The sequence below is a fragment of the Stigmatopora argus genome, chromosome 22 (genome assembly GCF_051989625.1).
Source record: "Stigmatopora argus isolate UIUO_Sarg chromosome 22, RoL_Sarg_1.0, whole genome shotgun sequence".
Taxonomy (NCBI): Eukaryota; Metazoa; Chordata; class Actinopteri; order Syngnathiformes; family Syngnathidae; genus Stigmatopora; species Stigmatopora argus.
In genome coordinates, this window is record NC_135408.1 from 3,580,652 (window position 1) to 3,604,056 (window position 23,405).

Consider the following 23,405-nt stretch of genomic DNA (forward strand, 5'->3'; position numbering starts at 1 on the left):
CAGAAATGTTATATTTGAATTAAGCACTTGTGATATATTTTAAAAGATTCTTTGAAATAAACTGTAACATGATGAGTATTAGTACTAATATAGATTATCTGTATCATGGCTGCTGGTAATTTATTCCTAGTAGTTGGCTTTCTGTGTACCATGAATTTGTTTACCCCTAAAAAAACTAAAGATTTTATCACATTTTCACATTTCCCCTGATTGGTATTACATTTTGAATTGAGAAGACAACGTGCCCTTTCAAACTTTGTGTTGTTACTTTTAAAAATATATAACAACACGTGGCTTCATTTTTTTTGTAATATCTAGTCAGCCATCTGCCTCTCAAATAACAGAAGTGCGCATCATACCTCATACATTCCAAGGCAGTCTGTTTCCTAAAGACACCTGCTTATGATTGATAGGAGTATATCGGTCCTACTTGTTCTTAACCTTTAATGGACAGTGGACACTCACTCAACCCTCTTTCTGCCTTATTGTCTGTTATCAACTAATTTATGTTTCTTACACAGGGAAAGGCTTCCTCCCAAAATGGAGAAACTGTCACACAAAAAATAAATTATACCTCGTGGATTGAAAACAACCAAAAAATGTTCCTTTTAATTCAACTAGATTAAAGCCAACACATCATGACATATTTCATAGCAAGGTTAACGGATTGCAACTATGCTGCATATTTGAATACAAACTGGGGAGCAACTGTTGCAGACGGACAAAATAACTTATTTGTCCACTGAAAAAAAGGACTAGTAGTATTATTAATTAATGCAGTTTCTGAGTCCCTTAATGCAGTCGAGGCCTATTTTGTCTCATGTAATTACACTGACCCCCGGTGGCCAAGTTGGAAAAAAACCTGGGCATTGCGGTGTGGGACTGTTTAACTATAAATAGCAATTTTATCAACTTCAACAGGCAAAATTTACAACATGAGTGTTTTGAGTTACAAGCAAATTGTCAAAGCAAAATGAGAAAATCTGGTATCCTAAGTCACCAATGTATATAGTGTGTGTGTGACATTTTTGTTTATCCAAAATGTGTCTGTATACTACTAAAACGTTTCTTTTCGATTGTAATACGTCATTATAGCAACGGTGTCAGACTTGGTTCGCGGGCCGCATTAACGTCTCCTCGATTTTATCTGGGCCGGACCATTTTAGATATAATATTTTAATTTTTTTTATAAATGGATTAAAAGAACTGGATGAAAAGCCCTGAATATTCAGTTTTTATATATCTAAAACAATGTTTATTTTAGCTTTTTTAAAATATATTTTTAGATTTTACAAAATGATTTTTGAACTAAAAACACAGAAAAAATGGATTTAAAAAATTACAATTATTGATTTAAAAGGGGGAAAATCATGAAATATAATATACATCTATACGATTCATTTTAATTTGATCCTAAAACAGAAAGTCGGCACTCTCGGGCCGCACAAAATGATGCGGCGGGCCAGATTTGGCCCCCGGGCCGCCACTTTGACACCTGTGCATTATAGGATCAGAATTCTTGACATTGCATGGCAATTTTCATGTTTTCTTTCTCTATTGATTTTCTTTTGAATGAGAACTTTATGTGAAAGCAGTGAAATTGAAAACAGATCTATGATACCGTTTCAAGTATTCAGAGAGTTCCTCGGCTGTGCTTTTTTTCCAGGAAAATGGTGGCTGAGATGAGGAAGTTGGAGCCAAAAGCTCAGGGTGACTCATAGAGAAGTTGTGCTCCCTGTAGTTGCACCTACAACCACCAACAGTGATTACACAAGACTTTTCTAGAAAACATAAAAAACAAGGCTTCTGAGTCCTTTGTCAAAAGCATTTTAAATTAATTTTATTATTTCATAGCTAATTTACAACAAGCGCTTCACGGAATTGGAACATTTTAATTTGCTTGATATTGTCATTGTTAAATATAGTTTTCTGCATCAGTCACCTTTGTTATAATCAGTCTTTTCTGTAAAAATTAATATACTTTCTTTTAATAAGGAATATCACTCTATGGTATGCATGGCTGAGAGTAATTTAGAAATACACGGTACCCTCAAATAAACAAAATGAAAACATTCTATTGATGGATGTGATCCGATGCTAAGTATAATATATTTGTTTTGTGTGTATCCGTGTGAACACAGATGTTTCTATTTTGGATCTGGTAAACTGAGCTGTAGTTCTGAAGGATTCAGTACCCTGCATCAATCCTGCTGTGTCCACAGTTAAATCTAAAGCCAGTACGGCATCATATTTACAGCAAGACTGCAAGAACTCTCTCAATGCGCAAATCAATATAAAAACTATGCTGACACTTCCAAATAAATGAACAAAACAAATGTATACTCGGCTTCAATGTGTTCCAGCTGTTCCTTCATGTGCTGGAGGAAGTCAGTGAGAAAAAGAAATCATCCACAAATATGACCGATCAATCAATATTTTACCTGCACTGTGAGAATTCAGTTAAATGAAAAAGAACCAAACACAAACACATGCTCATAAAAACTAGAAATCATTGATCGATTTAGTCTTTTAACTGTGGCATAAAATGCTTTCAGTGCAATAAATAATTTAAAATCTGGACACACATATAACCTTCATTGCATAACAACATTGCAATATTGCACAGGATCATGTGCACATCTTCCACTTTCCTTGGAATAAAACTGCACACTACTCATTTTTAAATTAGAAATTGAAACCAATTGCGGATATTCCAGTGGCATAAAATAGATTGGGCATGTCACTTTAACGGATGCATTCCCCTCTCGCGTGTGCTAATCGGTTTCAAACTTATTCCCTGACAGGTCTGCTTTATTTTTGTGTAACTTTTTATTGGGTGTGAATAAATATCAAAAAAGAAATTGCAAATTTAAATAAAGATGTTTGAAGATTTTTTTTAAATACAGACTATAGTCCTGTAAGAAATTGTCATAAAAAAGATATATGTGTATATATTTGTAATTATATCTATATATGTATATATATATACACACATATATATACATATGTATATGTGTGTATATATACATATGTATATATATATACACATACATATGTGTATATATATAAATATACATATATATATGTATATCTATATATATATATGTATATCTATATATATATATATATATATATGTATGTATATATATATATATATATATATATATATATATATATATATATATATATATCATTTATTTGTGACTTAGCTTTAATGTGTATGGTCGCAAGAAGGAGAAAGCAGAGTTGAACTGGAAGCAAAGAGTAAAAGTAGATCTACACTTTCGACATACGCACACACATGCGCACACGCCAACACAATGACACCATGGCTTTTAGTACAGCCGCTCTAGGAGACAGTGTAAATGTCTGTGGCTGAGGGACTGGATCGGAAGAGTGATGGTTGTGTTCAAGCTCTGCTGTTTGTGCCCAGAGTGATAACATTCATCCAGGTTTGTGACCGGACAAAGGTCAGAAAAGACCCTCGCCACCCTTATAGAGCTGTGTGACAGGTTACAGCTGAGATTACAATAATAATAAGTTTTGGGTGCACGAGGGTGAGGTCGTGCGTGGGAGTGTGTGCATAAGAGGCTAAAATGTATGTCAATAGTTTCTGGCCTGTGCACAGGTGACCGTGCCGATCTGAATCATCGCAAGACATGCTTCAAAATCTCTCTCTCTCACACTCTATTTAACTTTTTTTTAAAAGGATTTTTCCATACAGCTTTCATTGGTTTGTGTCTTATCTTTCCATGGTCTCTGAGGATGCATGCACAATGCATATTCATTTTTTCCCTCCGTCATGATAATCATTTTCACTATATAGGGCCTCATAATGTTTGTGATCAGTCTTGGTCACTGAGTTTGTGTTTTCCTCAAAGTCAAGAAAAAATGATTAGCCCATAGAGGACTACTGGTCTTTAAGATCAGGGCAGGATCTGGGCACTGTTTTTAGTTGACCGCGCCCTACTTTTCTGTCCTGAAACAAGGCAGAGTGGATGGGTTAAAAGATAGCCAGCAGATGTGTTACAAAAAAAGAGCACCTTCATTGCAGGTGTAGGTTTCCAACTAGCTGGGGGTCCATTCCATGTCACCTTGTTAATCTCTCAAACCTGATTCATTTCCAGACTGTTTCAGGACATATGAGATATGAATCAGTTCACACTTGACATCAAAATGCATCTGGATTTCAAATCCAAAGGGTATTCTGGGATTGGCTCAATTGGCTAGATATTATGGAAGCAAAAACTGACATAGCTCCTGAACTCACGCGAGAGAATTCACGCCATTAACTGACTTTCTTTAAGTCATCTGCGCTCACAGATTGAATGAAAAGGCTTTTAAACTCATTGACCGCCATTGACGGGGACCGATGTCCAATTCATTTTGACTGAGACGGCCGGCTAGCCCCTCCCAGCCGTGGGCGTCTGTCAATGGCAGCTGATGCGTTTAAATTTCACACATACCCATGTCTTTTCCATCCTCTCTCTTTGATGTCTATCATCGTCAATGGCCCTGAATAAGTTAATGGCAAGTGTGAACATGGCTTCAGAACTAAGCCCCGCCTCGTGAAAGTGGAATACTAATTACAGTCCGTTTCAGTCTATAATTATACATCGCCGTTTGTGAGTTTTTTTCTAGTATCATCCCACTGACACTTCCTGTGGTTTTGTCGTTCGTCTTCTTCTTTGAAGCACTGGCTTTTCTGGAGGATGGCCCAGGAGGCGAGGCTTGCTCGGCAGCGAAGGGTTGTGTGAGTCGGTAGATGATGCGCAAGGAGGAAGGCATCACAGCCTTTCTCGGGTAGGAATCCAAATGTAAGGCCCTGATTGCTCCTCGATAACTGTCTTTACTTTGTGATAGACCTCTTCAAAGCTGTCCCCTTCCACGACAGCTGTGGGAGTAGAAACGAAAGCAAAACAGAAATAGATTCAAGACTTGCAAACCAAATGCAGATGCTCTCGGTTTCTTCAAGGTACGTGGCCTCATTCATATTCCTCCAACTGCTGATTTTTGCCCTGGAAATGTCTCTTAAAAGGTAAAACATGCTGAGGCCCCTCAAAAGTCAAGCAGCCAAAATGTAAATGCAACGTTCTTTGTTGGAAAAGGTGCATGTTTTTTACGATTGTTGGTGGAATTCTAAAAAAAAAAGAGCATATATTATGGCCATCTGGAGTGATCAAATAAGCCTGCGCATTGAATTGGAAATATCGACTCAAATCTGCATTGGAACTCTCTCCAGGATTAAATAGAGCAATTTTATGACTAAAAGTGCAGTGGGGTGAAAATCCAGATGCTTGAGCTCAGGTTTACCATCTGGTGATGCTGTATCCCAAATTCACTGCTTAGCATAAAAGTCACACACTGAAATATCACTTTGCATTGACATCATATGATCATTCTCACCTGAGAAACACTCGATGAAATCCTGTTCTAGTTTGAGGGCTCGGTCCATTCCTTTTCTGGCCTGTTCTTCCGTCAGACGAGTGTTAATCTCTCTGTTTGCGTCAACAAAATGATCCGTCAGAGTACACTTGACTTCCCCCCAAAACCCGCAGCTAATCAAAAATCATTTCTCAAAAGATTTCAAGCTACATACAGAACATTCTCCAATGACTTGGGCCGCACAAAGATGGCAATCGGGTGGAGCTGAGCAGCTTGTAGTCGTCGGACGGCATTGGCTGACACGTCCAGAATACAGTGTTTCCCTTGCTGCATGCACAAAAAAGTGTACGTAGAGTAACCCATGCCATTTTTTTAGCTAAAAATGAAGTGTCAAAGATAGAGAAACATCAACTGCTGTATATACCAGTGGCGGTCCGTGCATTTTCTCGTAGCGCCTTCAACGAATCAATCCAACCCTCAAAAACTATTTTATGGGTATAAAACCTCGCGTGTGCGGTCTTTTGGGCGCCGTCTTTTGGTCGCTGGTCTTTTGGTCGCGGTCTTTTGGTTGCCCGGACCGCGACAACGGGCGACCAAAAGACCGGCGACCAAAAGACAGATGACCAAAAGACCGGCGACAAAACAAGGTAAAACAACACGGTCTACGGATCAATAAAAGCCAAAAATGTCCATGAGCAGTTTCACTGAGCCGACGTGTGAGTGTATAAGAGTTTGTATGTACATGCGTTGTCCCATTAAGAAGGTCCGTCAGTTAGGGTCTTAACAAGTTCTCCAACAAAAAACAATAAAAGTCTGGGAAATTTGGAGCTTTTCTTTAGCCTAATAATTACTAGGGCATTAAGTATGACTAAATAGTAATTCGCAGTTTGTATTTAGGGAATTTGAGCAACATTTAAAGGGTAATTATCAATAACCTTCCGGGCGATCAAGAGACTGGCGACCAGAAGATCGGCGACCAAAAGACCGGGGACCAATCGACCGTGTACCGGTCTTTTGGTCGCCGGTCTTTTGGTCGCCGGTCTTTTGGTCGCCCGTTGTCGCGGTCCGGGCGACCAAAAGACCGCGACCAAAAGACCGGCGACCAATCGACCGCACATGATATACTACTCATATAGCTCATAAATCATTAAACATGACAGTTTCCTTGACTGCATCAATCTTTGAATTTGTTAATATGCTCTTTATTTTAGCTTGCTGCGCACCTGTTCAGCCACCTCGCGGACACTCTGGACACTGGTGCCGTACAGGTGACTGTTGTACTGGCCCGCTTCGATAAAGCGATGGCTCTGGATGTCTTTCTCCATCTGTTCCCTCGAAGACACAAAGTGGTAGTCCCGTCCATCCACCTCATACTCACGTTTGGGCCGTGTGGTGTCTGTTAACACAGCAAAAAAAAAAACTCAACGTGGCATGTAAACTCTGGGACCGTTTTCCAAATCTCACAAAGATACATGAAAATGGCGGCGAAGCTCTGTGTCAGTGTCTGACAGCTCAATTACTTACGTGGGACGCACGAGCCGAACTTGTCAGGGAACTCAGACAATAGGTCGTCGTTTATCCTGTCCTTCACGGGACCCAGAATGATAATGGGTCTGGCATAGTGAACTATTGAAGAGAGAAGCGAGCACGGGAAATGACGATGATAATCCACTTTAATGGCCTGTAGAAAATGACTTGACATAATTGTTTATGGCCTTACCTTCCACTTGGGTGACGGTCTCATAACTGTGCGATGTTTTATCTCTCCCTGGTGACGGATCAGGGAAGCAATTAGCCAGATTCCTTCTTGCCATCATATGATATTCATGTTTGTCGGCGTGTATGAATTACAATATCGTCATTTTTAAATGCAGAAAAAAGGAAGCTCGATTATTACCTAGCGTTCCCAAGGTGTCCCGACCGTGATCCTTCATTAAAAGAATAAAAAGATTTACACATTAAGAGCCAATTCAGTTGAGTCATTTTCATTGATGATCTTATTTTTTCCAACCCACCCTCTCTTTGGTGTTGGCACGTGACCATTCTTTTCTTTCCACCCTGCAGAGGAAAGCATATAAAAAACACAACAACAACAAAAAGCAGAAAATGAGAAAGTACAGTAGTAGTGAGTTATTAAAAAAAAAAAATCATTTTGGCTATAAAGTCGAGGCAAATGCTCCTTTTCATTTCTTAAACAAAACTTAATCACTGGTTGAATGTCAAGAGGCCCCCAAAAAGTGTTTGTATTTTGTCAGATTACCGGGCGGTCAAGTGTGTGTCTGACCTATGCTTGCTGGGAATGAAGCCAACCTCCTCCGCCTCATTTTGGGGGCTGACCTTCCGCGCCTGCCACCATTCCTCATCCCCACAGTCCAACACGTGGAGCACGTCCCCAAAACTAAAGCCTAGTGCCTGACTAAGGAAACCACAGTCTGCCGTCTTGTCATAATCGAACAGAGCCCTGGAAAATACAAGAATGGATGGTTAAACTTTATGTGAATTCTTATCATAACACTGTCATAACATGACACTTGTCATGAGCATGAATGGATGCTTGGGACAAATGTCATTAAGTATCATTCAAAGGTGACGTGGTTCGATTGAGTTAGAGTTAGACAAGTGTCATATCACTGTGTTATGATAGGAATTTTTAAAGTGTTACGGATTTGATTAAATCCCCATTTGTGCATTTTTTTAAATCCCACCACATAGGGCAAGGGTGTCAGACTCGGGTTGGTTCGTGGGCCGCTTTAACGTTAACTTGATTTCACATGGGTTGGACCATTTTAGATATAATATGTAGATATTTTTTTTATAAATGGATTAAAAGAACTGGATTAAAAGACCTGAATATTCAGTTTTTATAGATCTAAAACAATGTTTATTTTAGCTTTTTTATATATATATTTTTAGATTTTACAAAATGATTTTTGAACTAAAAACACAGAAAAAATTGATTAAAAAAATTACAATTATTGATTTAAAAGGGAGAAAATCAGGAAATTTAATATACATCTATACTCTTCATTTTAATTTGATCCTAAAACATGATTTACTTTCCCTGGCCACACAAAATGATGCGGCGGGCCAGATTTGGCCCCCGGGCCACCACTTTGACACATGTGACAAAGGGGATAGGTGATAGGGGATAGCTATGCATTTTTGTGCTCTACATCGACATTGTTGTTCTTAAAATAGCTAAAATTAATATTAAAAATACGATACCAATGCAGTAGATTAAAAAAAAACCTAATCAAATACAAAGGTCAATACTAACTATAAACACAACCTTGCCAAAAGAACAATATGATTTCTTTTGTTCAAATTTAATAAAACTCTCTGGACATTTAAACACTTGAGTAAATTTGCATTGTTGTGATGACTTTTGATGGTATTGTTCTCTGCGCTGTGATAAAACCAAGTATTATTGTACACAATCAAATCACGGGTCGTTGTTCATCATAACTTGAAATGAAAAATTTGAACTAAAGACACCAAAACCCTGTTTTGTTCAAGACAAGCATACCCTGAACACCATTTATTTCAGCACATTTGAGCTGTTAATTACAATCCCATCCTGGGGCTTTGAATGCTCGCCATAATGACTTGCAGTCCACTGATTAAATGGTTCTTCCTCGAGGCAATCAAATGATTTGAATCAGCATATGATTATACTGCCCACACACTATAGTAAATCAAAGATGAAATGACATAATCCACCAGAATTCATTAGAAGTGCACATTCTAAAAAAATACATAAAAACAACAACAATCTGAGATCTAAGATTTGCCTTGTAATGTTGCAATCCATTTCTATTCCATTTTTTTTCCATTTGTGGCCCACCTGATGTAGAAGCCCCTCTTTGGGTTGCTTCTTAACGTGGTGGTCCCAGAGCCCATGCTGCTGTTCATCAGCTGCTCCCTCAAGTCGTGGATCTTAGCTTCAAAACGACTGTACTCTGACAGGGGCAAATCAAAAATCTTATTTCAGATTCGTGAATGAAATGTTCTCGTGTATACGTACTAGGCTTTGAGCTTTACCGTCTGGTCTATACTGAGCAATGATGGTCACCGTCTGGCCGGCGTTTTTCAAAGCTGCGGCCGCCTGCTCGTGCGTGGCCATCCGAAGGTCCACCCCGTTCACCTGACCCACACATCCGGGGTATCATAACCGTCGAAATGTCACTACGGTGTTAGGTATTTGCCCAAGAACTGAACGGCGCTCTTACACTCAGGATCTGATCGCCCTTGTGCAGCTCTCCGCTGAGGTCGGCTGGCCCTCCTGCCAGGATGAAAGAGATGAAAATCCCCTCTCCGTCCTCTCCTCCAACAATATTGAATCCCAGACCCGTGGAACCTCGGTGAATGAGAACCCTGCGAGGTTCTCTTCAAAAAGACATGGACGCAAATGAACAGCAATTGAGAAATCCTGCTCACGCCACTTCAGTGTCATTTCTTTTCTTACCTGGGAATGTCATCATCTCCCATGAGGCCATGAAGAATGGGCGAAAAGCGACTTGGCGAGGTGGGAGTGAGGGCTTGTGGGTAATCTGAGCCAAGGTAGTTTGGGTGGCTAAGCTCGGTATCCATATGGGAATATGCTAGGAGAGACAATGTTTTATACATGGTAAGGAGAGGTTGTTTTGCACAGACACTTTAACCAATGAGATTTCTGCAGAAAACATTAAGCACCTGACTGCAATCCACTGATTGCACTTGTAGGACACCAGATTGGTGAAAAGGTGACCTCTTTATGGGTTGGAATAAAAACCTGCACTCACTGCGGCCCTTTGTGGAATAGTTTGCCCACCCCTGACGTAAACCCTTCTTTGTATACCGTCCACGTACTAGTGAAAATGCTAATTTACCGATAGCGCCTGACAATTACATTTCAACTTATGATATATGTGATATGACCATTAGAAATATATTAACAGAATTCACTCAGTATGGCAAAAAGGGAGTAGGATGAAGTATAAGCTTATTTAAACCTACCCTTCTTCTCCATTTCTCAATTAATTATGGGTCCATCATATTACTAGTTCCACATTTACAAAAGAAATAATAAATTTGTTACACTACTGTCATGTTCCGAACTAAGTACTTTTAGTCCTGTTCAGTCTGGGAAAAAAAATGTATTAATGCATCCTTAACACAAAGCCTTGACCCTTTCCAACTCGTCTTTGAATTCACACGGTGCGCCCACATTCATCTCCGGTAATTCAGAAAGCTGCTATGTTCAGGCTCCTCTATTTTAAATGGCCAGTCTAAATTTGGTTCTTTGTGTGGGTGTATAATCTTGGAAAAGTATTCACTAAATGCTCGCGTGTTTTAATATCGGAGCTGGCTTGTCACGATTTATGCAAGTTGTTTAATTTCAATGTGTTCAAACATGTTTTTAGGTTGTCTTACTGTTGGTGAGATCTGGAGGATTGTAGGAGTTGGTCAGAAACAGGTTGTTGGGCTTGGCCACCCTGAGGTACACCACCTCGGCTGTGTTCTTCAGCGCCCCCACCGCATCTTCGTGCATGACATCTTCCAGACACACGTTGTTTACCTGGTTGTTCACCATAAACGGGTCACTGAAATCAATATGGCAATAGAGACGAGGCCTCTCAACATATCCTCCTGACTACCAGAAAACAAAATGTTGACCAATCACATTTATTTTGAAATTTCCCAATCTAAGTGAAGTAATTGCAATACTGCAAAAGAAATTTGGTATCATTAGAAAGCTCTGAATATCCCCTATAGAGCAAAAAAAAATGAGTTAATGCGATTGGATGCACTGGGTGGGAGATATTGAGGTTTACAAATGTCCTCTATGGAGGACAAATTTGAACTACTGGTAGTCAGGAGGTTATAATGACATCAGATCACCCCTACAAATGAATTCAATTCAATTTCCCACTCCACAAAGGCCAACTCAGAAGTCACATAGTATAAAGAATTTCTCTCCATCCATACTGGTAGTGGTGACTATAAAAGTATGCTTCAGTTGCTACTTGATTGGTTCTCCAGAAGGAGGCAGTAAAGATCTGACCTAAACGTTCTACATGGAGCACGTCCCACTCATTTAGTAGCATAGTTATGAATGTAATGGAGGCAGCCAGGCGGCTTGAGTGGTTAGCACGTCAGCCTCACAGTTCTGGTGTCCTGGGTTCAAATTCAGGTTGGTCCACCTGTTTGGAGTTTGCATGTTGTCTCTGGGCCTGCGTGGGTTTTCTCCAGGTAGTCCGGTTTCCTCCCACATCCCGAAAATATGCATGGTAGGCTGATTGGACACTCAAAATTGCCCCTAGGTTTGGGTGTGAGTGCGAATGGTCGTCTGTCTGCTTGTGCCCTGCGATTGGCTGGCCACCGATACAGGGTATCCCCTGCCTCTGGCCCGAAGTCAGCTGGGATAGGCTCCAGCACCCCCCTAGTGAGGATAAAGTGGTTCAGAAAATGAATGAACTGTAAATGCAGGCAATGGAAATTCCAACTCCCATTGTAATTTCAACTCCCATTCTTTGTGTCAGACAATTATGTAAACATTTTGAGCATATTTCGATGTGGTTACTTGGATACAATGGTGACATAGAAAGATCCTTACACCGACTCCATTTGAATCGAATTAAGATTTTGAAAAGAGTCACTAACCGCTAAAATCTTATCCCCGATCTGCAGGCGTCCATCTTTATGTGCCGCTCCGCCCTCTATAATTTTAGTAACATATATGCTGTTATCTCCGGGTATGTGCTGGTTTCCCACTCCTCCGGCAATGCTGAAACCTAGGCCTGAGAAAAGGAGATCCAACCAGAATAGTATCTGTAAATACTTCATAGAGATTCTAAATCCGAAAAGTACATTAAAAACAGGGTCTTAAACTCACAAAAGGCAACTTCTATCCTCATTTTTAAATACCTTTAGGCCCTTTGATAAGTTTAAGCTCTGTGATCTTCTCTGCCGCCAGTTTCCGACGAAGAACGTAGAGCCGGACGATAGCACCTGCTTCCTTTAGGGCCTCCACAGCCTGGCTGTGTGTCACCTCTCTCACGTCAACATCATTCACAAAGAGGATGCAGTCATTCACACTACCCAAGGGAAGAGAGAAGGGAACAGAAATGGTGTGCTTGAGAAAAATAATATAAATAGTAAAATATAATTAAATAATAGCTATTCTTATAACTTGACCATCCAGTTCAACAAAGACGAACAAAATGCCTTTATATCCAAATAGAAAGGGTTAGTTTAATGATGAGAATTGTCATCAATGTGGTCCTTATTTTCACTTCAAGGCTGTGTTTGACATTTTTATTTCATTGTCTCTTTTAGAATGTTATCGTTCTTTCGGCAAAGAGTGGAAAGTACTTTACTTATCGCTATTCTATTTGCATGTGCTTGACATCGATTTCATGGCCATGGCAATTACATTGTGCTCAATTTTTGGAAAGTTGCTGAGGGCGGCATAATGTTGGGGACATGTTTCTTAAGGGAAATGAGGGGTGTTAAACACACAATTCTGGAAAATTGAGAGCTTTCAAAGTTCTCATCTTGGAATCGAAGAAGTGCTTTGGAAGGTTGTAGTCTTTTATATGATTGTATTAGACAGAAATATAACAGAAGCCTCAAAAAGCTATATAAAAAAAACTGCATACAGCATTAAAAAATATAAAATAAATTTACATATAAACCAGCCACCTCGTATTTTTTTCTTATGTCGTGTCTTACATGCATTTATGCATCGTCCGCATGTTGATTGCTAAAGTTCAAGTGCTACCTGAGGCGTCCATCCTGAGCCGCTGCTCCTCCAGGTATAATTTTGGTGATGAAGATGCTCGGGTCGTCACCCACATGGGGATTGTCAGTTCCTCCTGCTATGCTGAAACCCAGGCCTGAGTTCCCCTACAGTAAAAAATTACACGTGCAAACATGGTGAATAATTCAGAAAATCAGAGGGCCTTTGAGTGTGCCCTCAGGGAAGGTGCTCTTGTAGACAAGTCGTAGTAGACTACTAAATATGAACCAAACTTGTCTTTCAGTAATTGAGTGTCAATAAATAATTCATTCATTCATTTTCTGGACTGCTTATTCTTACAAGGGTTGCGGGGTGTGCTGGAGCCTATTCCAGCTTTCTTCTGGCACGAAGTGGAGGACACCCTGAATTGGTGATCAGCCAATCAGGGCACGAGAAGACAGAGAACCATTCACGCTCACACTCATACCTAGAGGCAATTTAGAGTGTCCAACCAAGCCTACCATGCATGTTTTTGTTTGTGTGAGGAATCTGGAGTACCCAGAGAAAACCCACGCAGCCCCGTAGGGAACATGCAAACTCCACATAGGATGTGGATTCAAACCCAGGACCCCAGAGCTGTGAGACCAACGCACTAACCCCTCATCCGCCGAGCCACCGTCAATAAATACAATGAACAAAAGAAAAAAAAGAATCGACCAATTTGCCACTGGGTATAAGAAATGTCAAGGATTTACTGGTAATTAGAAGACTTACTCTTTCCAGTGTGATTTCCTCATATTCAATTTCCCCTTCTGTTCCATTCACCTGCAATTATAATCAGGCATTGATTGGTTTTCAAGTGAGAATAACATACAAAAGAAGTAATACAATTAGTCATAACAATAACAACTAAAATACACTTCAGTCATCTGTGAGGAAGAAACTGATGCTTCAACTTGCTAAATTTACCAAGGTTTTGAAACACTACTACTATTGGCCCAGGAAGGTACCTGCTTGATGAATAGCCACATTGTTCTTTTGGTCCAATTTATCTTCTGGATGAATAGCATACCAACTCATCAGTATTAGCTTGGCAATTATGAACCTCCCTGTGGAAGATGGAATTTAAGGACATGATGTCTGACCTAGAAAAACAACTGGTGTGCTATAAAATAAAATTCCGTGTGGAAAGCCTCGCTCGATAGCACTATTTTGCTATAAATAAATACATAAAATCAGTATTCCATTCATCCAGTTTCAACATCTCTTATCTTTTTTGTGTGTGGCGTGGACCAGGAATATTCTATTCACATTCACTTTGAAACCTGATATTTATTCAGGCACATTAAACTATTTTAAGTCAAAATTGGTAGAAATGATCAAAACTATCGGGAACACCCACACAAAGGAAGCAGTGAGGACATTTTTCGTTTTTTTTCAAATGTATGAGATTATACATGTTTCTTACATATGGCGATCCATCTAGTGTATCCGTGTTCACCACCACAGGGGGACTATTTCCCTGGGGGGAGGGGAAAATAGAGAGAGACAGAGAAAAATATGTACATTATATAATAAAACGTGATGAACTCAAAGACAAGTCAGCAAATGTACTGAAAAAATGCAATGAATGAATGTATCTTAAAGTAAAGGAGTAAGTGTTTCTTCTATTCAAGTAAAAGTAAAATCTATGGAGTGGTGAAATTACTCTTAGAAATACATATTTCTCATAAAGCTACACAAGCAAATATAATGGAGAATATTTAAACCACCTCTGTTGCTAAAGGATAACGAGCAACGGCATTTGCGATGATGTTTTCATGACAGTCGCCAGAAATAATTCATGCAATCCACTCTCGCCTCTACTCTAAACCAGTGTCTTAACTTGGTTCAGCTATTTTAAATGATTGTACAGCATGCATTATTGATTCTGAAAGTGGCTATTCACTTTCTACCAACAGCATGTGTGGTGGAACATGCTTGGTTTAATTGACCAGTACAGTTAACAAATTAAACAGGTTGACAAAAAAAAGTGTAAAAGAAGCTGAATCAGTGTTTTTTTCTCCATTAACTTCCTTATGTCATACTGTCCTCCAGGATACACATTCCTACTTGAACTGTGTAAGCAGAGGACATGAATATAAATGCTAAAACCCGAACATTCTGGCGAGCATGTGCAATTTTCTGCCATTGTCTGCCAACGTGGTTAGTAATATGTGAAAAATGTCTTGTATTTAAAAAGCATCGAATCAGCTTCATGACCTTCACTGACGTGAGTACTCTGAAATGCACAACAATGATTAAGAGGCAGAAAAAATGACCGCAAAAGCATCCGCAAACATTAGTTCCTATGGCGATAATACAGGCAAAAACAGGTCACTATCATTAGCGTCTGTGTCTTCCGTTTGGGCATTCTAACTTATTTTTTAATACTGTACTTGTGTTCAATTTTGGTTGTAATGCCCTTACAAGCACTTGAAAATGCATTTTGGTTTCATAGCAGGCGCTTCCAGCCTCCTCTCACTCATTTTCGATTTTGTGATTGCTTTGCTCGTTCCCTGCATCATATCTTCTATTGATTGATGAACACAGTGCTGGAAAATATTCGAGTTAGAGTGCTTAACGACTTGGATGGTGAGCATAGTGGGCCTGGCGCAAATTTTGATTAAGGTGATTTTTCACAGCTATGCATTTGCATATCAGAAGGAGCAGAAAAATGCAGATGAAACACAATCCAAAATCATTACCTTGACGATTACTTCATCCTCAAGTTGACGATTGATGCATCTAATCAGGCAACTCATAATAGCTCCATACGAACGATAAATACAAAATGTCCTACAGCCTCCACATAATGCTCACTCGACCATTCAAACAGCCCCTGTGCGCCTTACACATTGATGTGTAGCTCTGTCCAGTGGGCCGAGTGCTCTTGAACATTACATCAAATACATCGTTATCTATTCTCCAGGCAGAACACATGATAATAGCCAGCAGAGAAGTCTAACCCAATATAAAAGCCAGAAATTTTTGGGGTTACATTATGATTTATTTGTGCGCAGAAATATATTTTCTGTACTTTTCCGAAATAACCCGACAATCAATCAGTCACCTAACGCGAGTTAAACCCCACCTCAATTTGTAAAACTCAAATGATGCACCCGAGAGGTGAGTTAACACATAACTGCACACCTCACAGTTGGAAGGCTCATTAAACAGTCAACAAGTTTAATGTTTTCCTTTTAAATACCCCATAAATTACTACAGCAATTAAGCATACAGGCATCATGGGAAGGAGAAAAGGTTTTTTTTACGCTGTATAGTAAGAAGGGATGTATTTTCCTAGTGGAGCCAAAATGAGTAAGAATATAGTACCGCAGAGTGTGTCTCATGTTGAGATAGTATAATGAGAAGTGTGCATGCGTTGGGAGCTTTAATAATGTGTTCTTGTTGCATTGGGCCAGTTAGGTCATGTTTTTACACAATATGATAAAATATGTATGCGGATTTAAATGATGGCCAAGATCACTTGTATAAATGTTTATTTGAATGTAAAATTAAGAAAAATTTCCACTTATTGGCTTCCTATTAAATCCTGTCTGGAGTGCTAACAAAGGTGCCAGCCATTATTACTCCAAAGGCAGATGGCCACCACCTCCTTGTTTGTTGAACTATGACGAAGACAGAAATGTACATTTACATAACTAGAGGTTGAGTCACTAATTCACACTGATTATGATTTCATAGGTAGACATGGTGATAATAAAAAAAAACTGCATTCTCTTCAATGGTGACCTCCACTTTATGAGACAACTTGCCCCCTTGTTCCTTTTCTAGTTCATCAGATAAACCCTACACTCCAAATAGACCCCACTAGGGTGTCAAAATCATGACTACCTTAATTTTAGCGGAAGTTTAGAGTTTATTACGGAAAATTAAGATAAACAATAAAGCAACATTGCACTGCATCAGAGAAGAAGGAAACCTACCCAGGAACGAAGTGGTCGTTTCTTGGATTTCTGGACATTGCCGAGGAACTGGGAGCCTATCTTTTTAGCATACCCCAGTGTAATGAACATTGTGTCTCAGTGCTGAGGTCTTGAGCGTGTTTTAGTTAGGAAAGAAAACCCTACCTACGTCCCATAAATGTGTTTGTTGTCAATCCTCATCACGATCATTAAATAAAAACTCATACAGTATTTCGGCTTATCCACAGCATACTACATGTACTACAGAGTACTAGACAGAAAATGCATCTCAATAATGAGCATGGCCCAATTAGTCTTCCTTGTTGTCTCACAAGTGTATAGACCTCATCTCCATCCGCCAAAACAACAGCTTGAGCATCACAAATTCCGCCTGCCTAATATAACTCTGAATTATCCGACTTAGTCGTCCTGTCTTAAGAAGTCACCCATCCATAGTAAGAAAAAATAAATTTAAAAAAGGGGAAATAATCCCTGACGCCCTCCATCATCCGTATCAGCGGGCTTTGAAAGCACCGCCGTTCTGCTGCTGGTCTGTGCGCGATGAAAAATGCAGTTCATGTTTTCTGCTGCTATATTGTACTTTACCCCTCCCTCCTGTGGCACTGAGGCAAAGGGAAGCAAGCAGGGAATTTTTGATGCCAATTACTTGGCTGTCTTTCTATATAATTCTCCCAATGCTGATGCATGAGGGGGCGCAATTACGCTGGGGTTGAACTTGGAAGGACAAGGAACTGAAATCGGCCATAGCATCACAAGCAGTTCTGGTAGTGCTACTTTGTCACAGAGTCAGGAACAATAGCGGGAGATCTAAAATCAGTTGAAATTGCTATTAAAGTCCCACTATCAGTTTTTCAACACAAATTAAATGATAGACTCTTATTAGAAAGCATTACACATAGATAATCGACAATCACTCAGTTCCATAACTTTTTAAATTGTACAATGAAAATAATGTATGTAACAGTTTGCCTCTGCATAGTCGAAATGGACTGAAAGAAGGGCTGATGATTCAATGGAAAACAATAGTTGAGACTCGTATTTATCATGCAATGAGTCGGAATACAAAATTGAAAGTGGGCCAGATTCAGAAGTAAGTCCCGAAGAACATGATTCCGCTGAGAGTTTACAATATAAATTTAAACTGGAGGCAGAATCATCATAACACGGTGGAGTTGACAGAAAGAGAGTGCCCGACACGGAATCATCTAAGGCTCTTGGGACCCTACTGAATGGTAAATTTTAATGGTAAACTCAACAAACATACGTAGGAATCGAAAAAGTACAAATAAAAAAAAATTAAAAACAGGGTTTCTTTACTGGTGCACTTTTGGGGATGCAGGCTAAAGCCTTGTTTTTTGGCTCCCATGTCAATTTTAAATCATTTTTAACACTTGAAGCAGTCTAAGGTAAAATGTTGAGAATTATTCCGATAAAAACGATTGAATTTCTTGGAAAGGGCAACTAAAACACTGATTGCCACAGCAGCAAAACTAAAAGCCTGGCATTTCTTACATCACTTCCAGTAAGTGACTGGCAAACAGCGAAAAGGGATTAAAAACAGTTTTGCACTTTTTTTGCTTTATTTATTTATTATTTAAAGTACCCCCTGAGTTGATAGTGGGACATAAATCCTTTGACAAAATAAAAAATAAAAAAATTGAATTCATCGTATTTGTTTATGTTCACTCTCTTTCAGAAGTGCTACATTCACATACAGTTGATAAAACCATTGATCGTGCTTTTGTAAGGATATGCAGAAGGACAGGCTGTCATCTGACATTCTCATTTTGTTAAAGAAAGCTCAGTTTTATCCTTTCAATTATGTCACCTTTCCCTCACTAGCTGTCTTCTGTCATTCATACAGCATAAGAAGCTCTCACCTCCTCCTTTTGCATGCATAGTTACACCCTTCCCTTCCCAGCAGACCTGGACTGCTGCAGCACAGTAATTACACTGAAACTGCAGGGACATCTTTAAACATTTATTAAAGAAAAGTAAGGAAGAGGAGGAAATGAAGGTAGGCAGCAGATACAGGCCTGACAAAAGGGCAGAGCAGAAAGCATGTTACAATCATGATCTCTTGGGGAAAGGCTATAGATACCAAGACTTAAAGATGTATTTCAAACACACCTATAAGGCGTGACGGACATTACGTCGAAAGACGTTTGGTCCCCGGACGTTTGGTCGACCGGAGGTTTGGTAGAACGGACGTTTGGTAGAACGGACGTTTGGTAGATCGGACGTTTGGTAGATCGGACGTTTGGTCGAATGGACGTTTGTTGGAACGGACGTTTGGTCGCCGGGTTCGCTCGCTGTTAAATTATGACAGAGTTTAGTAATATTTAGATATTAAACTCACTCTCTCTCTCATGATTATAATTTTGAGAGCTGGTTTCAACAGTAACAACCCGGCGACCAAACGTCCGTTCTACCAAACGTCCGGTCGACCAAACGTCCGGTCGACCAAACGTCCGGGGACCAAACGTCCGGTCGACCAAACGCTTACACACTTATATTTGGTGTGCCTTTACCCCCTAAAAAGAAGCATCAAGAAAGTGGACAGGAAAGATTAGGGTATGACAGGGCAGGGCAAGACCCTAAAATCAGCACACCCACATTATCCAAGTATTACGGTAAATGCATTGTATAACTTGCCCACGGTTATAATTTAAAAATAAAATAAAGTCACCCAATCTTGAAACCTTTACATCTCTATTCGAAAATTGTTAATCACTGTTAGAATACAAATCAGTTGTATTTGCCATTAAAGTCCCACTACCAGTTTTTGAATACAAATTAAATTATATACATTTTCTGCCACGTATCAGCGGATCTTCTGTCTTATTAGGTGGCAAATTAGTTAGTGGAATAGTAAAGTTTGCCTACACAAAGCTGCACATAATGACAGATCCCATTCATCGATATATAATGGTAATGGTTATTTTTATTATTTGAATGTATTTGACTTTTTATACTATTTTGAGGTACATTTCGAGTTTAAGAGTAAAATCCGACTTACACGGAAATCTGGGTTACGTCGCCAGCGTACGAACGTAATTTGTAGTCAAAAATTGAACACTGACCATCGGCAATGCGACTAAAAGTATATTGTGAAGAGAAAGCAGATGTTTTCCGGATTACACACACCGGGCAGAGATTTCCTCTTATTTAATGAGCTAATGTTTTGCAAGGTTCACAGAGAGCCTCCTACCTGTAAATCTAGCTAGCGAGCCCCGCGCCATTAATGCCATAAAGCGAGAGAGTGACGAGACCACCTACACACGGACACGACCACATGAGTACTACACCAGCTGCAATGGTGCCCACGCACATACTGCAATGCATCACTGAGGCAATGCCTTCTTCGCCAAACGATTTGTGAGATAAATAAAAGTAAGCATGTGTGAAATACATAACATTCATTTAAAATGCATAATGCTCTGTGTTGTTTATTTCAGCCTTGAAATGCAGGACTTTTTAGTCGGCAAAAAGTGACGCCACAGAGTTTAATGCCACCTCTTTGATTATGACAAAGATGATTCAAGGTCACTAACACCAATTTGGACGGTCAAACACTGACGATAGGAACTTGAATGAATGAATGAATGAATGAATTAGTGAGGTTGGGTGCCGTGACAGAAACAGCAAAAAAGATGACCTCATTCTTGGGAGAGATAAATGGCTTGGAATGATGGATGATTATCTCATTTTAATCTGCAAGACCGGACCAAGGAAAATGGCAGGAAATGGGTATACGAGCGATGCTGAATGATGATGATAACTTTCAAGCTTTCCATACGGGCACAGGTTAGTGCGCTTACCAGTGTAGAAACGGCAGAGGTGTACATTGGAGTATGTCCTGTAGACATCAACACTGGCTGCAAAACAACAAACGAGAGAGGGTAATTGTGCAGGACACGCGGGCGGGCCCAGGGGGGGAGAACAAAGACTTGTTTTATGTTTTAATTTATCAGAGCGGATGCTGACAACTTCATGTCGCATTGAGCTCTCAGCAGAAAATGTTGGAAAGCAGGTCACCAGAGCTGATACAATAGCCCAGATGAGCCTCTACAAATATTGATAAAAGTTATAATCACGAAATATTATTGTTTGACTGGGTTAGACTGCACATTTCAAGTTAAGAAAATAAAAAATAGATTTTTATTATTTTCTTTTTTCTGGCATTTGACCAAAGTAAAGCATTCAAAGCAAAAGTTAAACCATATTAAATCCTTGTGAAGTGAATTAAGAAACTATTTTCTGATGACACTGTACTTATGAAGTTAATTGCTGAAAACGTGCTTGATCCCAGGTAGGTCATCACTGTGTCGAGTTTGTATGTTCTTCCTGGGCTTGTGTGGGTTTTCTCCAGGCACTCCGGTTTCCTCCCACAGCCCAAAAATATGCATGGTAGGCTGGTTGAACACTCTAAATTGCCTCTAGGTACGAGTGTGAGAGTGAATGGTTGTCTGTATTCTTGTGCCCTGCGATTGGCTGGCCACCAATGTTCCCTCTAAGCTGCGCACATGCGCAATTGCGCACTACTCTCGTCTTCTCCGCGCACAGCAAATCATATGGAGCGCACAAAATAAAATCAAATTTTTTTTTTTTTTTTTTTTTTTAATTTTTTTATTAAATACAACCCCCCCCCCCCCCCCCCCCCCCCATGATGGCCCTCATCCGCCGGGCCACCCATTCATATATATTAATCATTACATTTTATTATTACTAAATCATTTATGTGTGTTTGACATGCACCTGCTTATGGCAGGTGTGATACTGGTGTGTGCCCATAGCGAGCAATGATGATGTTGCTCACACTGGTACTCAGTGTGCTCAGGGAGGTTGTCTTTCTGCCCAGACAAACAAAAAATTAGAGGGAACATTGCTGGCCACTCATTTCCCCCCCGCAACCCTAGAACTAAGCGGTTCGTAAAATCAATGAATAAATGACTTCTGTAACAAAACCACTCATATTTAGGGGCAATTTAGAATTTCCAGCAAGCCTACCATGCATGTTTTTAAAATGTGGGAGGAAACCGGAGTACCCGGAGAAAACCCACGCAGGCCCGGGGGAGAACATGCAACCTCCACACAGGTGGACCAACCTGGATTTGAACCGAGGACCCCAGAACTACGAGGCCGAGTTGCTAACAACTCAGCCGCCGGGCCACCCGTAACAAATCCCATACCTAATTTGTCTATAGCTAAAATTAAAGAGTATATTCACATCAACTAGGAGCAGATGGCCACATACGCATGTAAAGAATTTATAGTGTTAATCAATTTTAAGCCATTGTTTGATATGTGTCGTTAAGTGTCTCATTAGTGCGCTGCAAAAAATACAGTTTTAATAGATTGTAATAAATGCAACACAACAAGTTGAAATTGTTTTAGGCTGATGTGACTGTATATTTGATTTACTATAACTTGTAAAAGAGTACAATAACAATAGCATGGACAGTAGATGGTTAATAATGCTGTATGTGGGTATATTCATTAATGCAATATCATCATTGGAACTACAATTACAACAATGAAATGGTGTCCTCTAAATCTCAGTTTGAGTGTTAAGGTTTAGTGCAGGAGGCAGTGCTAAATTATTTACTACCTATAGTTTCCATTAAAAGCCCAAATCCTAAATCAACAACTTTTTTGCTGGCTTCTCAAAATTGTCGACTTCCTTTTCTTTGGGCTCTGTTATTGCTTCCTGCTGACCACACACAAATAGAATACCTCTTTCATAAATTTATCTTTCTATTTTAGTTTATCATTTTGCCATGCATTCTATTTGATATCTGATATGGCATTTCTGCCGCTACACTGTATGAAGTAGCGATTACCAACCATGATACTGACCATGAGAGGAGCTGTGGGAATGTATTTTGGAACCAGACAATAATTTCAGTATTGTATATATAGTTTATGTGATAAATATTTCTTTGAGATGACAGTTTTTGTATTAGGAAAGTGATACCTTGGCTCAATAAAAATTGGAAAATGATGGTCTAAAACAAGGGTGTCAGACTCGGGCCGCTTTAACGTCAACTTGATTTCACGTGGGACCATTTTAGATATAATATTTAGATTTTTTTTAATAAATGGAATAAAAGAACTGGATTAAAAGCCCTGAATATTCAGTTTTTTATAGATCTAAAACAATGTTTATTTTAGCTTTTTTTAAATATATTTTTAGATTTTACAAAATGATTTTTGAACTAAAAACTCAGCAAAAATGGATTAAAAAATTACAATTATTGATTTAAAAGGGGGAAAATCAGGAAATTTAATATACATCTGTACTCTTCATT

General features: G+C 39.4%; 1 protein-coding gene across 3 annotated transcripts in view; it reads right to left on the bottom strand.

Moving 5' to 3' along the window:
- Positions 1-3,591: 3,591 nt before the first annotated feature.
- dlg4a (discs, large homolog 4a (Drosophila)) overlaps positions 3,592-23,405 on the bottom strand; it is a 32,804-nt gene continuing 12,990 nt past the window's right edge. The window contains exons 3-22 of one of the 3 annotated variants that reach the window (XM_077592157.1): positions 20,916-20,972; positions 14,574-14,627; positions 13,880-13,930; positions 13,148-13,272; positions 12,292-12,461; positions 12,028-12,164; positions 10,798-10,942; positions 9,851-9,986; positions 9,615-9,771; positions 9,410-9,529; positions 9,230-9,366; positions 7,670-7,846; positions 7,401-7,443; positions 7,283-7,313; positions 7,106-7,153; positions 6,910-7,011; positions 6,609-6,781; positions 5,600-5,712; positions 5,407-5,498; positions 3,592-4,894 (exon numbers count right to left, since the gene is read on the bottom strand). In XM_077592157.1, coding sequence (XP_077448283.1) covers positions 4,788-4,894; positions 5,407-5,498; positions 5,600-5,712; positions 6,609-6,781; positions 6,910-7,011; positions 7,106-7,153; positions 7,283-7,313; positions 7,401-7,443; positions 7,670-7,846; positions 9,230-9,366; positions 9,410-9,529; positions 9,615-9,771; positions 9,851-9,986; positions 10,798-10,942; positions 12,028-12,164; positions 12,292-12,461; positions 13,148-13,272; positions 13,880-13,930; positions 14,574-14,627; positions 20,916-20,972 — 2,175 coding nt within the window. In that variant the 3' untranslated portion in view covers positions 3,592-4,787. Of the gene's footprint in view, positions 4,895-5,406; positions 5,499-5,599; positions 5,713-6,608; positions 6,782-6,909; positions 7,012-7,105; positions 7,154-7,282; positions 7,314-7,400; positions 7,444-7,669; positions 7,847-9,229; positions 9,367-9,409; positions 9,530-9,614; positions 9,772-9,850; positions 9,987-10,797; positions 10,943-12,027; positions 12,165-12,291; positions 12,462-13,147; positions 13,273-13,879; positions 13,931-14,573; positions 14,628-20,915; positions 20,973-23,405 lie in introns of those variants that run through there. The other 2 variants (XM_077592158.1, XM_077592159.1) reach the window with 2 other exon arrangements.